Source organism: Schistosoma haematobium, chromosome 2 (assembly GCF_000699445.3).
Source record: "Schistosoma haematobium chromosome 2, whole genome shotgun sequence".
NCBI classification, from domain to species: Eukaryota; Metazoa; Platyhelminthes; class Trematoda; order Strigeidida; family Schistosomatidae; genus Schistosoma; species Schistosoma haematobium.
Genome location: NC_067197.1, coordinates 9472289 through 9490554, shown reverse-complemented (window position 1 = coordinate 9490554; position 18266 = coordinate 9472289). Strand labels below are relative to the sequence as shown.

The 18266-nt window shown below is 33.8% G+C and overlaps 1 protein-coding gene across 1 annotated transcript in view; it reads left to right on the top strand.

The window, feature by feature from the left end:
- CACNA1A (Voltage-dependent P/Q-type calcium channel subunit alpha-1A) overlaps nucleotides 1–18266 on the top strand; it is a gene marked incomplete at its 5' end in the record, with an annotated part of 160488 nt that overhangs the window by 57298 nt on the left and 84924 nt on the right. The window contains 3 exons of the mRNA XM_051219135.1: nucleotides 9044–9116; nucleotides 12597–12717; nucleotides 14250–14350. Of these exons, the coding sequence (XP_051067429.1) occupies nucleotides 9044–9116; nucleotides 12597–12717; nucleotides 14250–14350 (295 nt within the window). The remainder of the gene's footprint in view (nucleotides 1–9043; nucleotides 9117–12596; nucleotides 12718–14249; nucleotides 14351–18266) is intronic.

The following is an 18266-nucleotide window of genomic DNA, read 5'->3' as shown; positions in this document are numbered from 1 at the left end:
TAAATTCGTGTGTATGTATGTGTGCACTGTTAAGAATGAAAATTGTGTGACCTTTATGGTGAGAAAGGATAAATTTTAATTTGTAAGATAATAGTGTGAATTATGTCATACATGTACTGGGGTAGCCGATCTCGGTCAGTGAGTTGTTGATAAATCTAAGCTCCTGACTTAGAGTATCTACTGTACAGATCTTTTTAGCTCTATATAGTGAAAATTCCCATTTTGCCATTTGGTAAATAAAGAAGGAATGAATTGAGCGAAGAAATTTCTTTTCAATTAGTTTTTCATCATGGCCTGACCTTTGCATCCAAAAGAAATTCGTACAACCACTTTCTCTACCCTGGCCTTCAGTATAAAATTGCCGTCAGAAGATCTATTTTTCATACTTCTTCCATATTTATTTTTATTTTAAAATTTTTGTAATTTTTGTAATTTTGTTTCTATCGCTTTTGAGCCTTATAATTTCTCAACATTCATCTCTTGATTCTTACGTAACTACTATTCTATTGACCATCCGGTAAAATTCTATTCCTTCTTTGTTTCTTATATTACGCAACATAGCAACTTCTTGATTACTTTGAATATTAATAATCCTCTCTCTTCCAATTACTCAATGTTAATTTAAATGTCATTATGTAATTATTACGTAACATATCTACTCGATGAGTATTATATTATTATTGTAAAACGTATATATATTAGTGTAGAGCCATGATAAAAAACTAATTGAAAAGAAATTTCTTCGCTCAATTCATTCCTTCTTTTTAGCTCTGCTAGTGAGAAATCTAATCAAATTTCTCTTGTAACGGATAGGTGTGAAATATTGTCTTCAACAACACTTATTATAGACAAATAGACGGGATAGCTATGGGCTCACCTCTAGGCCCGATTTTAGCTGATCTCTTCCTAGCAAAGTTAGAAAAGGGACCTCTTAATGAGACTATTAAGAAGCTTGATTTATATTGCCACTACATTGACAACACTTTCACTATCGTAGATCAAAACACCAGTAAGGATAAACTCCTACAACAATTCAACAGTCTTCACCCAACGAACATTTTCACTGGTGAAAGCGAGTATGACGAAAAGCTGAACTTCCTTGACGTCACACTAAGCAGACGAAGTGATGGCACATTAAGCAGAAGCGTGTATAGAAGAATCTCTTCTGCCTGCCAATATACCCAGTTCTGCAATTTCACACCTATCCGTTACAAGAGAAATTTGATTAGATTTCTCACTAGCAGAGCTAAAAAGATCTGTACAGTAGATACTCTAAGTCAGGAGCTTGAATTTATCAACAACTCACTGACCGAGATCGGCTACCCCAGTGCTTTCATTAAGAAGTACATGTATGACATAAAGAAGTCGGAGATTTCAACTGTTCGTAAGAAACCTTTATACATAATAGTGTGAATTGTAAATAGTATAAGACTAGGTGGTTAGGATAGATAGTCCAAGTTAGACGTATGATAAGGCCTTCTTTTCTATTGAAAGAAATAGAATTAAACATTATATGAAACGCTTCAGCTACTCTCCTTTCTTTGTAATTGATAAAAAAACCTTTTTGTAATATTTTGATATTTTCGAAATCGATCTGGTGATCGTTTAGTTTTTTAAAGTATAGAATATACCGAATGATTAGTATATGCTAATTGTAGATATCTTGTGATGAGCAAATAATAAATAAGCACGAAGGATATACACTACTATAGTTCTAAATTTACTAACATTTATTAATTGTTAGTTGTGTAGGAGAATGAATACAAAGGAAAATAAATAAACAAAACAGAAAAGAAAAAAAACAAAGAAAAATGTAAATCATACTTTCCGAATTATAACAATAAGGTTATAAATTAAATTCATTCAACTGTTCACAGATTAAAACTAAAGACCCTGGTGATGGTGATAATGATGGTAAGGGAAAATAATGAATAAATAAGAGGAGGGGGGAAGGCTGAATATGAATGATTAATTGGATTAAATATGCTATAAAAAATGTATTTAAATATATTTAGTTTTTCGTTTCATGATGAATATGGGGTAAAAACGATTATATTTTATTCCTGAAAGGAAACGATTATATTTTGACTATTACAATAGATAAGAAAATGAACATATAGATAGGGGATTATAAATGATTCAAAATAACACCATCTAATTGAAGCATTAATTATTATTCTTCACAAAAAAATAGGGGATTAGAAATAAATATTCCGAAATATAAATTTAAAATGAGATTGTGAAATCACTTTTATAATTATAATCGATTTTGCAAAACAATTACGCTACTGATCAGGTCACTATGCAAAACCACACTATTCATCATTCTTATAACAACAAGACATGTGCCTATAATAAGATGTGACTAATTTACAAGTCCTATTGTAGTGAAGGAGAACACAGGTGAGGACAACCGAATTATATTTAGCACAAAATAACAGAGTTACTTGGTAAAATAGAAAAAGCCATACTATAATACTTAATTTGTAAAATGTTCGATAATTTAAAACAATTAGTCTCTTTGATAAATTTCGATAATGATATTAGAAGACGAAGATTATCAGAACTATGTGATATGTGTGATATGTGATATGTGATATGTGATATATTAGCGCAATACATTTCGAACAATCTGGTCACACATATACTTGTTAAGAGCATTTATATATAAAAATAAAGGGTCAACTAGACAGGAAACAGGGTAAGAGGAGATAAGGATAATGATAATGATAATAATAATAATGTGAACACAAAGCGAAACCTAATCACTCTGGATAATAAGTCAATATTACCAGGGTAGGTTTAAGGTAAGAACAAACTGTTTTTGAACACATAAAGGGGGTTTGAATTTTCGTATGGCTAAGGCTTCAATAAACCTTAGTATACGCCCTTTTACACTTTTATAGAGCACTACAAAAGCTGAATTTAGATCAATCTTGTGACCTGTTTCAATTATATGTTTAGCAATAGAGGATGATGGATGTTTATCCTCTGCTCTTATTGGGTCACTTGATTGTATTTGTTTCTGAAGCCATTTGGGTGAGTGAACATGTTCGATAATTGTCTTGGACTTCATTGTTCTTGCATTTCTGTACTAATTGCTTTCTATTCCTGCTCTTCCTTTCTTGATCTCCCCCATCTTCGGCTGCTAGACATTACATTCCTGACTCGCGTTATATACTACTTATATCAATATTAGTAGCACGCACCACAATATGACTTTGTTATTTTCTAAATTCAAATGCATAAAACAGATTATTTCCAGTTTGTAAAAGCTTAAATACTGCTATATAATATTATACTTCCTTTTATATGTTTCTTAGATGTAGAAATTTGGATTTTTCTTTAAATTGTTAAACAATGACGTAAAATAATATGTTGATAGAAAAATTTTTACCTCAGAAACATTGTTTAGGAAAAATCGATTCTTTGTAGTTGAACTCATGAGTCGATTTAAGCTAAGCCATCATTGAAAATATGAAAGCATTGGACGGCCGTTTCGTTTTAGTATGGGACTCCTCAGCTGTATACATCTACGATTACGCACGTGGAACTCGAACCCAAGACCTTCGATCTTAGATCGACTCATGAATTCAACTATTAAAATTACTACAATCTCCATAAATTCTCGTTCTGATAAAAAATCTAATCGATTATGTTAGTAAAAGTGAGTGAACTCTATATAAACAATAACGTAAATTAAGGCAGATTATATTATATATCCATTTTATTTTGCTGATGTTTGTCAGTCCTTCACAACTCTAGGGAAACCAATTTAGTCTGCGAAATGAACAAAAAGGTTATGTGTTGTTGCATAACCAACAATTAAATCTGTGAACACTTGAAGTGACAGGGATTTTTCATTAGGATAGTTTACAAATCGGATAGGAAAATTATCTTCAAGGCTGAAAAAATAGGATTGAGGAAAAGCAGTTTTAAACTGGACGATTAATAATATGGTTTAATTATTAAGCGTAAAAATGACTGAAAATGTATAAATGAATGAAATTCAGTGAAAACTGGCTACGATCTATGTAATTTATTCTTCAAGGACAAATGTATTGACAGATGAATATAGTGAGAACTAGATGGAGAGGTTTATATGTTACTGACACGAAAACACTTTTTTGGAACCTGAACGCTATTTAAAACATTGGCAAGTAATATATTTTCTCAGTCTTACTTACTTACTTACTTACGCCTGTTACTCCCAATGGAGCATAGGCCGCTGACCAGCATTCTCCAACCCACTCTATCCTGGGCCTTCTTTTCTAGTTCCATCCAATTCTTGTTCATTTTTCTCATGTCTATCTCCATTTCCCGGCGTAATGTGTTCTTTGGTCTTCCTCTTTTCCTTTGGCCTTGAGGATTCCATGTGAGGGCTTGTCTTGTGACGCAGTTGGGTGCTTTCCTCAATGTGTGTCCTATCCACTTCCAGCGCTTCTTCCTGATTTCTTCCTCCACTGGGATCTGGTTTGTTCTCTCCCACAGTACGTTGTTGCTAATAGTGTCCGGCCAATGGATCTGAAGTATTTTGCGTAGACAATTTTTAATAAACACCTGTATTTTCTGGATGATGGCTTTCGTAGTTCTCCAGGTTTCTGCCCCATACAGTAGAACTGTCTTGACATTTGTATTGAAAATCCTGACCTTGGTGTTGGTTGACAGTTGTTTTGAGTTCCAGATGTTCCTCAGTTGTAAATATGCTGCTCTTGCTTTGCCGATCCGCGCCTTCACATCTGCATCAGATCCACCCTGTTCATCAATGATGCTGCCCAAATATGTAAAGGTTTTTACATCTTCCAAATCTTCTTCGTCAATTGTGATTGGGTTGGTGCATGCTGTGTTGTATCGGAGAATCCTGCTTTTCCCTTTGTGTATATTGAGACCTATTGCTGCTGAGGCTGCTGCCACACTGTTCGTCTTCTCCTGCATTTGTTGTTGCGTTTGGGATAGAAGGGCCAGATCGTCTGCGAAGTCTAGATCATCCAACTGCATCTTAGATGTCCATTGTATCCCGCGCTTTCCTTCGGACGTTGACGTCTTCATGATCCAGTCGATCACCAGGAGAAAGAGAAAGGGTGAGAGTAAGCAACCTTGCCTAACACCGGTCTTCACTTTGAACGACTTTGTCAACTGTCCTCCATGCACGATTTTGCAGTGTAATCCATCATATGAGTTCTGTATGATATTGACTATCTTCTGAGGCACGCCGTAGTGTCGAAGAAGTTTCCATAGTGTTGTTCTGTCCACGCTATCAAATGCCTTTTCGTAGTCAATGAAGTTGATGTAGAGTGATGAATTCCATTCAATTGATTGTTCCACATTGATCCGTAGAGTTGCGATTTGGTCTGTACACGATCTATCCTTACGGAATCCTGCCTGTTGGTCACGAAGTTGGGCGTCTACGCAGTCCTTCATCCTGTTTAACAATACCCTGTTGAAGACTTTTCCCGGTATTGAGAGAAGAGTGATGCCCCTGTAGTTATCACACTTGCTGAGATCTCCTTTCTTCGGTATTTTGATCAGTAGTCCTTCTTTCCAGTCTGTTGGTACTTGTTCCTCCGCCTGGAGTCCCTCCGGGGGCTACTGCCGGTCCCAAGCCCGGATAAAGGAGGAGGGTTGGGCATGGGGTTAGCGTCCCCATCCCGTAGAAAACTAACTCGCTAAAAAAAACGCTAACCAGAAAAAAAAATTATTTAAATTTTCTCAGTCATCTCAGACAAAATAGTTTTTTTAGCACATTTGTTTTCAATCTGTTTCAAATTTCAAATTTGTATATCTTAAGAGATGAGTAGATGAAATTCACCTAGTGAGATAAAGTGTATTATGTAATCACTGATGTAACTAGTAAATAAATATATATCTGAGATGGTGGAGAAAATTTGTAACTCAGGTGGGTGATTTTGATGGAGTTTTGTTCTGTGAGCTGGATGGTTCGGATATGGAGCTTTTATCGTTCTTCTGAACAACATCATCAGCACAAACTTCAGGTAGAAGTGAAGTGTTCAAATTTTTCCACATATAGTTCAGAGCTCGTCCTGTAGAACTATATGTGGAAAAATTTGAACACTTCACTTCTACCTGAAGTTTGTGCTGATGATGTTATTCAGAAGAACGATGAAAGCTCCACGACCAAAACATTCAGGTCAGAGAACAAAACTCCATCAAATATATATATAATGAAAGTAATTGTCAAAACATTAAAATAACGTTACTAGTAACAAGTCGATAAATGTCTATTGTCTATCTAAATAAGTCGTCTAGTTAATGATTACAGTCCCTTAATTCAATAGGCCTGTAAGTATATTTCTTTATCGTTAAAAAGTGTTTCATAAAATTTCATTTAATTTGTAAATTAACTCTACTATTCTTATTAAAATTGTATTTCTAATTTTTGTAATGTAATTCAATGAAGGTATTGGGCTTCATTACGTAATTTGGTACTTTCATTATTGAACTCAATGAGAAGTATTATTTCGTTATTATTCCTATTATTTCTTTTCATCCTAATATTTGCATTACTTGGAATGCAATTATTTGGTGGAGAGTAAGTATTTTTTTGAAAAAAAATTATAAAGTGAAGAATAAATAGTAACCTTCACTTGGTGTTGTTGTACTTGTATCTTCCCATTGTTATTTAAGACTGCAATTGATCAGTCTCATGTTGGCATATATGCATATGTCTCGATATAGCCCTAAGTCATGAGCTTTTTAAGAAAAAATGAATAATGGCCAGCTGGATTCCACTTAACAGTTTAATGACTGGAATTATTTTCGTATAACTATCACATAAACATTTGACTGATTAAATAACGTGTCAATGAACAGGAATTATGGCATGACTTTAATTTATGAACGAACCAATCAGATTTACGATAACAGGTTTTAGATTTCGGCGCAAAATTCGTTCACCCATTTGATTAAATAGAGTCATAGCATTAAAGCTGATGTCAGTTCGTGATGAAAACCCTCAGTCTAATTCCTAACCCTAACCATAATCCTTATTCTTCAAACTGTTTTACAACCCTCATTTAGCCCTAATAAGTAGGAAGACACTCTGAAGGTCACTTTAACTTCGCTCAAAAGTCGTCCATAAATTGTAGTCTCACCGGAATTATTTGACATTGTTATAAGCTAGTTGACATAGGAAATAGAATATGATTTATAATCGTTAATGTTACTCATTTATATTCGTTAGTTTAACAATCTGACCAACGGTATGAGAAAAATTCATTGATAAAATTCCTTTTTCGAAAAGTTGTGACGATCTTCTCTTTCTCATGAAATAAGTTAGATGATAGTGAATTTGTGGTCAGTACGGGAAAGCAGATGTCTACCGTATGAACGAAATTCTCGGAGTTCCAGTAATGCCAGTAAAAAATTAAATTAAAGTTCATATATTATATTATTATTAGCTTCATTCAATATTATATTATTGACACAAAACAGAATTTTCAGCACAAAGTATTTCAGCGAGTTTCTGTTTCTTATTCCTTGGTCGATCCTGACGATAAATACTGAGTAATCACCGGTTAGAAGTTGGCATTCCAGTCAATCAACATCTAAATAATGTACATTCTTTTCGCTGCATATTGTCAGCAATCACGATATCCCTGATTGAGCTTTTTGCAACTGTTATAATTTATGGCCTGTGTGCCCTGTTAATGTATAACGTGATGATACCGCCAATTAGAGAGCAGTGATTATCGATCGGATCAATGACGCACAAAACCTGTACGAGCAGTCTAAATCCCTTATCGGTTCTGCTTCCAGACTAGCTCTGTCCCTTAAGTCTAAAACACCAATCTCAGCCTTTACGATATGAATCATTTATTTCAAACATACTGGGTTTATATACCAACCAGACAGACCACATCGTACCAATAAAATAGGAAACAATATTTATACAAGAATTAACCAAATGTGTCTGTGAATGTGGGAGGTAGTGATTAATAGGCAGGACATAATTCAAGAATGTTAAATCGTATAATAATAGTTCATAGGTCAAAATAAGGCTCATAATTAGAGGGGCATAAATATGTATAGTTTAGTTATTTACCAGTTATACGATAAAATATACGTTTAGTATTGGTTCATAAATGGGTCCCAAAAGTTACCATTCATTATACTTATCAGGACATAACATTGACTTGTACAACAAAAGGTTGTACACTTTTCAGAAACTCACCTAAATAGGTTATGCAATTACTAGCCATAGTGATGTATTAAAACGAACAAAATTAAATAACTTGTTGAAATATCTAGATATCAGGAACAGGTAGCATAAATGTTCAAGCAGGCCTCCATATATCAGAGTGATAGTGATATTAAGAAACTATATTAAAAAATGCATTCTGAGACATAAGTGACAGATTACACCACATAGGATGTTGGCGAATCATCATTGCACTAGAGATAGCTACTTATTAGGTATACTTCGAATATTCAGTTCAGTATAAACAACGTGATCTAATTAAAGCAATTGAACCACAGTTGGTCCACTATTGAATCAAATACTAGTTGATTTTTTCGAAAGACATAACTGAGTAATAATGAAGTAAAAATATGGGTAAGTTAAAATTTTATGGAAGAAACATCAATGACACCATACATCACAAAATATTCATCCTGTCAATTAGTTTGGAGAATGTAACAGGGTATCAGATTACACTTATTATTTACAAAGAATAACAATTGATTCATGACTTATATACATGGGAAATCTACATGGAATAAACAGGTGATAAGTTTTCACTGGTTTATGCCTAAAATTCTAGAAAGTAATGAAGTTCAAAAACCAACGAAAAAAAACTTTTCATTACTTTTATGTTTCTGATAGTTACTTTTCATCCTTCTCTTTTTTGCTTTTAGCTAAAATCAATAAAATCATTGTTTCTACCTTGAATTTATCATTCTGCTTTTTTTTAAAATCCTTTGTCGTCATGTGTACAGGTTGAATAATTGATTGTCATTTACATATATATTTTAATCAATTTGATCGTTTCTTTTGTAAAGGAAATTTATTTACATTCTTTTTCAGTTTCAATTTTGATGAAGGAAGACCAACACAAAATTTCGATACCTTTGTTAAAGCCTTGCTAACTGTATTTCAAGTGAGTTAGATTTTCAAGTGAATAAATTTTTTTTGGATGAATATTGTTAAGTAAATTGTACTTACTTACTTACTTACTTACTTACACCTGTTACTACTCGTCGAGGAGCATAGGTCATTCACCAGCATTCTCCATCCAACCTTGTCGTGTGCCATCTTTTCCAGTTGCTATTCATCCTTTTCATACCTGTTTCCAATTCTCGGTTCAATGTGTTCTTTGGCCTTCCTCTTTTCTGTTTCCCTTCAGGGTTCCAAGTTAGCGCTTGCCTTGTACAATGTCATCAATGCTTTAAAATAATTAATATTTATTTTCATATCCAAAAAAAGTAACTAATTTACAAAAACAAACCGGTTCACACAAAAGGTTACTTACTTACTTACTCCTGTTACTCACCAGCATTCTCCATCCAACCCTGTCCTGGGTAATCCTTTCCAGCTCCTTCCAGTTGTTATTCATCTTTTTCAAATCTGCTTCTATTTCCCGACGTAATGTGTTCTTAGGCCTTCCGCTTTTCCGCTTCCCTTCAGGATTCCAAGTTAGGGCTTGCCTCGTGATGCAGTTTGATGATTTCCATAATGTATGTCCTATCCATTTCCATCATCTTTTCCCGATTTCTTCTTCAGTTGGAAGCTGATTTGTTCTCTCCCACAAAAGGCTGTTGCTAATGGTATCTAGCCAATGGATGTTGAGTATCTTGCGTAGACAGCTATTTATAAATACTTGTACCTTCTTGATGGTTGTTGTTGTAGTTCTCCAAGTTTCAGCTCCCTACAGTAGAACTGACTACCTTGACGTTCGTATTGAAGATTCTCACTTTGATATTGGTTGAAAGTTGGAATGATTTAAATTTCAATTACTTATATTATTCAAGTATAATTTTCACATGTAAAAATAGAATTTGTTCATTATTTAGGAATACATTCATTACATGATAGGTTGAAGATTATAGTTGAGATTAGATGGTGGTTGGAGGTAGTCAACAGGAAACCCTGGACCCGGGTTTCGTGCTACTTGGCACTCATCAGCAAGGTGTACCTGTAATCTTGAGGGAACTGGTGCTCCCTGGCGAATTCGATCTCGTGTCACCCAGCTTCACAGTCAGAGACGTTACCACTGAGCTATCTGAGCCGTGACTAACCTCCTGATCGATAGCATTCGATCTGCACTAATAAGGACTAGACAAGCATGAGATTGATCACCACCCAGTGATCAATCAATTGTGATTACATCTCAGTCCTACAGGAGGTTAGTCACGGCTCGGATAGCTCAGTGGTAACGTCTCTGACTGTGAAGCTGGGTGACACGAGATCGAATCCGTCAGGGAGCACCAGTTCCCTCAAGATTACAGGTACACCTTGCTGACGAGTGCCAAGTAGCACGAAACCCGGGTCCAGGGTTTCCTGTTGACTACCTCCAACCACCATCTAATCTCAATACATAGTGCCCTCAGTGTCGAGTCACCTAGACTGGTGGCCACATTGCAACATGATCGATAGCATTCGATCTGCACTATTAAGGACTAGACAAGCATGAGATTGATCACCACCCAGTGATCAATCAATTGTGAAGATTATAGTGATTAACTTTTTTAAGCGACTTTAATATTATCAGTTTAGGGATCATGGAGATTATTGAGTTTTAATTGAAATCATGAATCGATAAGTGTTAGACCACTATTGAAAACCCGGAAATACCGGACGTCCGCATCCACGATCCCGCACGTAATTTTCGAATCCAGGATCTTCGGTCTCACGCTCTAACGCTTAATATTCTTATTTCTTTCAACTATTGGATATTCAACAGTTTAGTTATAATTTTGTCTGATTAAACTTCAGTAAACGGAATATATCGTAGCCAGTAGTTGGAGACTTTGAGTGACGTGGCTCAAAACCGATCACAATGGCGTAGTTGTATACACTCTTTGTCTTCCCTTTAAACATGAGATTAAGATTACTTTATATCTTTCTTTCTACGAACTAATTCTTCTTTTCTGTACTATATCCTTATATACAATCTTTCTTTTTTATACTACTACCATTGAAATAACTACTTCTACGAATTTGATGTTCATCTTGTTGTGCTAATGAGTTGTGGCAACTTGGATCGGTGCATATATGTGCGTGGTCCTACGTTATAGCAGATTGATGAACTGAGACGGAATATATACCCATTGAGACATAAAATAAGAAAGATTGGTTTAGCGAAGAGTTCTCTTTACAGTGATTTCATTTTCAATGCAGTACAATCGTAAATATATACTTATTTTCCACGGTGATATTAATTACAATAGGTACAATAATAGTGATAATAAAATTCTGTTAAACATGATAACAGTGAGGTAGGGTAAATAAAGGTACGAAGGCGTTATTTTTTATCAGAAAAACTAATATTAAATTTACATGGTGTTGTCTACTTGTACCTTCCCACTGTTATTTAGGACTGCAATTGATCAGTCTCTTATTGGAATATGTGCATCCTGTGCGGATTGCCTCGTTATTGTCTTAAGTTACAAGCTTTTTAAGCAAAGATGAATAGTGGCTAGCGGTGGAATCCAACATGCTCGGTTCGTCCTGTTTGTGACTCAGCTGGATGTACCTTCATCCCAGAGTTGATGTTCACTTTGGGACTCTAACCCTTCACTTCAAACGCCATCGCGCTATCCATTTAGCTACTCAGTTCTGATAGCCACCTGGTTGTGCAATCAGGTGAAGTTTAAATTCACCTGATGTTGTTTTACTTGTATCTTCCTGTTGTTATTCAGGACTGCAACTGATCATTATTTTGTAGTGATTTCAACATTTTACAAGTCAATGTTATCATTTTATAAACAGTTTCACATTGAGAACATTAATTGATGTATGTATTTGTTCAAGTTGAAACCAATTTTCTGTTTTGATATACAGGATTTCTTCATGAATTTCTTCAACTTATACTATGTTACGTTTGTTTTTTCAAAGTCTAAATAAACGTAAAATACTTAATGGATTGATGATTACCAAGATAGTTACCTTGGTGATTGAGGAGTATGTCGGTATTCTTGTGACTTTCGGGTTGCTTGATGTGCCGAAGGTGACAGGACAGTGAATGAAGCTATTATTATTGTATATGAGATTCAAACACTTGTGTTATATACGTACACTCTACTCAGTTATTCTCTCTATTTCAACATTTTACACTTACTAGACCATTTGATTTTGTCTTGTTTTCTGTGTAGTTATACACCTTACTTCTAATATTGAATTACTTTCATGCTAACTTAGCAATTCATATCACAAATTACAACGATAACTATTAGTTCCATACATTGAAGGATGAATGTAAAACATTGAAACACTTATTATTACCAATGACACTAAACAATCTATCATTAATGTTCAATAATATATTTGTAGATTGATACAATTAAATTATAAACATCACTTAATAAAACGTATTTATTATTACGATTACCATTGTTGTTATTATTATTATATAATATAGATATTAACTGGTGAAGATTGGAATACAGTTATGTATAATGGGATAAGAGCACAAGGTGGTGTTACCAGTGGTGGTGCAATTTACAGTGTATATTTTGTTTTAGTTATGGTATTTGGAAATTGTATCCTTTTTACTTTGGTTAAAAAAAGAAGCATTTTTTTTATCAAAAGTGTAATTTACTCAAATTGTTCAAGTTGTCAATCTCAATGAAATTCGATTCATCATTTATTTCAGTAGTAAATTTATTTGTTCTAAAGTATATTTCAATGGTTGAGATCATGAGTCAATTTAAGCTAGACCACCATGGAAAACCTGGAAGTACTGAACGGCCGTTTCGTACTATTGTGGGACTCCTCGCCTCGCGAGATTTGAACCCAGGACCTATCAGTCTCGTGCGCGAGCGCCTAACCATTAGACCACTGAGCTGGCATCCAACGGTGTTAATGTCCAACTTCAACCAATCCACTAAATTGAGCGACACATTTATCATTGTCTTCAATGAGTTACTATCTCATAACAGAGCCGGCTGAACTCCACTGGTCACTGCATCTCACTAGAACTCCGGAAAATACCTCTTGAAACCAGTCACTAGTGATGCTATCTCGATTCATATTAGAAGAACTTTTGTGGATAATATAGTAATTTCAATGGTTGAGATCATATTGCTTAATTATAACTATATAGAAACAGTTTATTCAGGATGAATATATAATCCATAAAGACTGATCGAAATTCATTTCTCAATATCCACTAAGAGAATAATTCAAACATACATTTACCATAATATAAATATTGTATTCGTTGAACAAGTTAGTATTTATTTGGACTTAATTGATTATTGGATAATAAGCTGATGTCTAAAGCTGAAAGTTATTGGGTCCAATCATAAGTATAAGTATCAATACTGGGATGAAATTGCATTTGGCTGACGATTCCTAAACAGAAGGAAATGCTCATTTTGGATTCCAATATTTAGTTACAAATCATTTAGTGTTACAGAATATAGGTAATAGGGAAACATTTCTGATAACTTATCAGATTCTTGACCAGTTATCCATACTTTTCTTGTTGCAAATGTAAAGACAACAGGAATTAAGGAAAACTGTGAACAACATAGTTCAGAACAAGCCACTACAAAACGGGTGTATGTCATTCTGGATAATACAATTGGTTTTTTTGATCTAGATACACGCTTCTTAGCTATTCTACATGCATTAAATCAATTTTTCCTGATGACTTTGTTTTTGATTGGCTGACTTCTGCGATTTTAATGGAGTCTTGTTCTCTGAGCTGAATGGCTTAGTCGTGAACCTTTCATCGTTCTTCTGAACAATATCATCGGGACAAACTTCAGATAGAAGACTAAACCATCTAGCTCAGAAAACAAAACTAAATCAAAATCATCCAATATGGCTTCTGGAAATTTTTATTTGTTATTGTATCCAAGTTCACTGTATTATGTAGATGATTTTTGATAAAGTAAGTGAATGATATTTAACTTACGGCTTGATATATTTGATCTATTTCAATGTATCTAGTGATTGGTAATTAATCTAAATGTCATATTTACAGAAATTCCCTAGAGAAAATTTATTTCTTAATTCATTAATCGATTATTCATACACATTCCTTAACATTATAAACTATCAAAAGATACACTATTAAATGTATTTCTCGCTATTGCTGTGGATAATTTGGCAAATGCTCAAGAATTGACCGAAGCTGAAGAAGAACAGGCCAAATTACAAGAAGAAGTAAGGAAAATATCTTATAAATGGATTTAAACTATTTTGGTTTGTGAAAAGTAAACAAAAAGTATTAACCTTTTTTTAGAAGGACACTGATTATAGTTCTATGATCGTGGTTTATTGATTCTTAATTATTGATTGATTAGTTGACAAGATATTTATAGCAGATCTCCTATAATCAATTTTGATTATGGTTAATTTTTATTAAGCTCTTTAATTAAATTACTTAACAGAAAATGTTATTTGAACTGTAACAATTTGCATACTTTCTTTGTACTATTAAGATCACTACCTTGTCTGTGTAAACGTGTGCGCTTGATCATAGAACAGCCTATGCACATGTCTCTCTCTAGCTTAAATGTCGATAGCTTAGATATCGCTCGATAAATCATTCTCTTCACAAATTGTTGAATTGTATCTGGATACGTAAATGTAGGTGTTATATCCCGATGAGAATAATGAATGGTAACTGTTGGAATCTATTTCTAGACTAATGATATACGCATATTTTTTTATCGTATAATTATTAAGTAACTAAACTATTCATATTCGTGTACTTCTTATCATCAGCTTTATTTTGACCTATGAGCTATTATTATATGATTTGACACTATTGAGTTATGCCCTGTCTATCAATTACTATCTCCCACACTCACAGCCACATTTGGCTAAATCTTGTATAAATATTGTTTCCTATGTTATGGTACAATGTGGTCTGTTCGGTTTTTATATAAACCCAGTATGTTTGAAATACACGATTCATATCGCAGAGGTTGAGATTGGTGTTTTGAACTTAACTGGCTGGGCTAGTCTGGAAGCAGGAACGATAAGGACTTTAGACTGGTCGTACAGGTTTTATGCGTCATTGATCCGACCGATAATCACTGCTCTCTAATTGGCGGTCTCATCACGTTATACATTAATAGGACACAGGGCATAAGTTATAACAGTAAGTAAAGTTGAAAAATACAAATCTTCTCGCTTCAATAGACCAGGATACATTGTTACAATTTTTTTCATATAAATACTTTGAGTTAATGATCCTGGGAATAGTAAACTAATAAAAATCTATAGAGAGTATATAGTATTTACAAATGACTGGAGTATAGGGGGGGTGGGAAAACGAGAACAGCTTGCATGGAAAAAAAGTAGATATTTTGACATAAATAAAGAATGATCTATTCATATCACAGTCATTATATAATGTGCTTTACAGAAAATAATATGGTTGAGAATAATAATCTACTATGAATTTGGATTATATTCAGAGTTAGTTGAAAAAAGCATTGATATTTGTCATTTTACTGGGTTAAAAATCATTCTTAAACTATCCGCGAAACTTATTATCATTAATTGAGTTGCCGTTGACAGGAGAGTGTGGCTCTTTTATTTTAGCATAGACATGATCTGAATGACATTTAATTAATGACGTCAAATCTTTTTTGGCTTTTGACTTAACAACATAGAGAAAAATATAATGAAATAAATTGAGCTAAAAAAATACTTTCAAATACATGATAATTATGTGCATTTAAATCTTGATGAAGTTTTATTCTGTGAGCTGGATGGTTTGGTCGTGGAGCTTTCATTGTTCTTTTGAACGAAATCATTAGCATAAAGTTAGGACATGTCCTCACTTATATCAATAGACGTGGAGAACTGTGAATACACATTCGAACAGAAAAAATATGAAAATTTTGGATAGTCGTAATTTCAAATATACCGGAGAATTTTTAAAAGCCTGGCACTCAATTCAATCAGCAATCAACAAGCACATTAAAATCGATCCAATTTATCAACCAATAGGGAAAATTATGGACAAACAGGAACATTAATCAAACCAATTGGAGATACGACCAAAATAAAGAAGCAAACAATGACAGATTTAAGGTCAACAAGAACCAAATAACATCGAGGTCTACAGGACAAGCTGTGAACCATATATAGAAAAATTCGAACGCTTCACTTCTACCTGATCTTTGCGTTGATGATGTCGTTCAGAAGGACGATGATAGCTCCACGACTAAAACATTCAGTTCAGAGAACAACACTCCATCAAAATCATCCACCTGAGCCATAAATTTTTTCCTTATTTAAATCTAAAGTATTCCTAGACCATTTATTCGAATCCCTATATCTCGTATGTTTATCAAGACTTTGCTGTGCTTTTTTACAAAATACTACAGGAATGATGGGATATTTTCTGAAAATCAATAAACACTGAACAACTGAAAGAGCTATGTCAAATTAATACTAGATTAAATAGTATATATGAAAAGGCAAACTATGTAGTGCAAGGAGAATTAAATTAGGTTTGATTAGGAATAGAATAATTCTCAAATATAAGATTATCAGAATAAGAGTTTGTAGGGATTGTTATAATTTTAATCATTAGATTTACGAGTCGATCTAGGCTAGAGCACCTTTGGAAACCTGAAAGCACTGGACGGCCGTTCCATCCCAGTACGGGACTCCTCAGCACTGCGAATCTACGACTCGGCATGCAGTACTCGGACCCAGAACTTTCGTTTCGAGCCTGAACGCTTAGCCTGCAGACCACTGAATTGACATCTTCCAGTGTTAATGTTTAGCTTCAATTGATCCATAATCTTGTACAATCCTTCATTCATTGTCTGAGATGGATAACTGTCTCACACTCGCGGATGCGGATTGAACTCCAATGGTCACGTCTACTCACTAGTACTCCAGGGAATCCATCTTGAATCTAGTCACTAGTGAGCACATGATAAGATTTTAAGCTAATATTATTGGTTATAAAATATTGTCAAATAAAGTCACATTTAAAACATTATTACATTTATTTCATTATGGGTATTGTTAAACCAATAGTAACTGAAACATCTAAGGAATTTTATTAAAATTATTTATTACAATATTCTGTTGGTGTTTCGAATTATCTACATTGATAGGGATTATTTGATCTGTCATTCTAGTCAATTCACTTACTAACCATGACTGTTTTAAAGGAAAGATTCAATATCGAGTAGAGCTGGTAGATTTTAAACTACTATTCTATCAAGTTGACTGTCGTGAATGTAAGTTGGAAGAAAGCTAAGGGGAAGTCAAACGATGTGATATCGGGTCATCAGTTTATGAGCTATCGGTTTGTAGTACGTTTAGTTTATTTTGACGATGTAATGGGGATAAAATTAATCTATTTTTAAAGATATTAAGTGCCAAGACTGAAAATTGGTGTTAGTAGCAAAATAAGTATTTATTCTTGATGTGTTTTTGAATATGAATATTTTGAATACTTTTTATTTCACTATTTTATCTCATCTTTTCGAATCATATTCTCTATGTTCAATCCTTTAGTGTTATTTAGACTCTTTCACTATTGATCCAATGAATGTCCTTTCTTTTCGTCTTGATGTTTTGTGATAATAATTATGCTATTTCCATATTTCAATTATGACTGATCGATTCACTATTAAACACAATTATGGTACTCTTATCTATTGGGGATTATGTAGCTCATTACCATCTGAATTCATTCATAAACAAGCATATGCCATTTCTAGAGGTGAAAAGTGGAAACCTGTTAACATTCATTTAATTATTTCAGTGATATTCCTAGAATATATATTTCATGAAATGGATTTCTTTTGCTCCAAATGACTATATCACTTATAGCGTCGTTTACATTTGAAAGAAGTTTATGTATATTTCTAATATCTGATAAGAGATTCAGTTAAAAATTAATCCTAGTTGAAGTGATTTTCTGAAGAGTGGTTTACTTTGAAGGTTGTATTGATCACATACTGATCTCATTTGAGGCATCGCTGAAAATTGGGAAGCATTGGACAGCTTCTGCATCCTAACACAGTACTCCAGTATAGTGTACACTCATAATCACTTTTGGAATCTCACACCGGAACTCTGGTTTAGTGGCGACCACTTA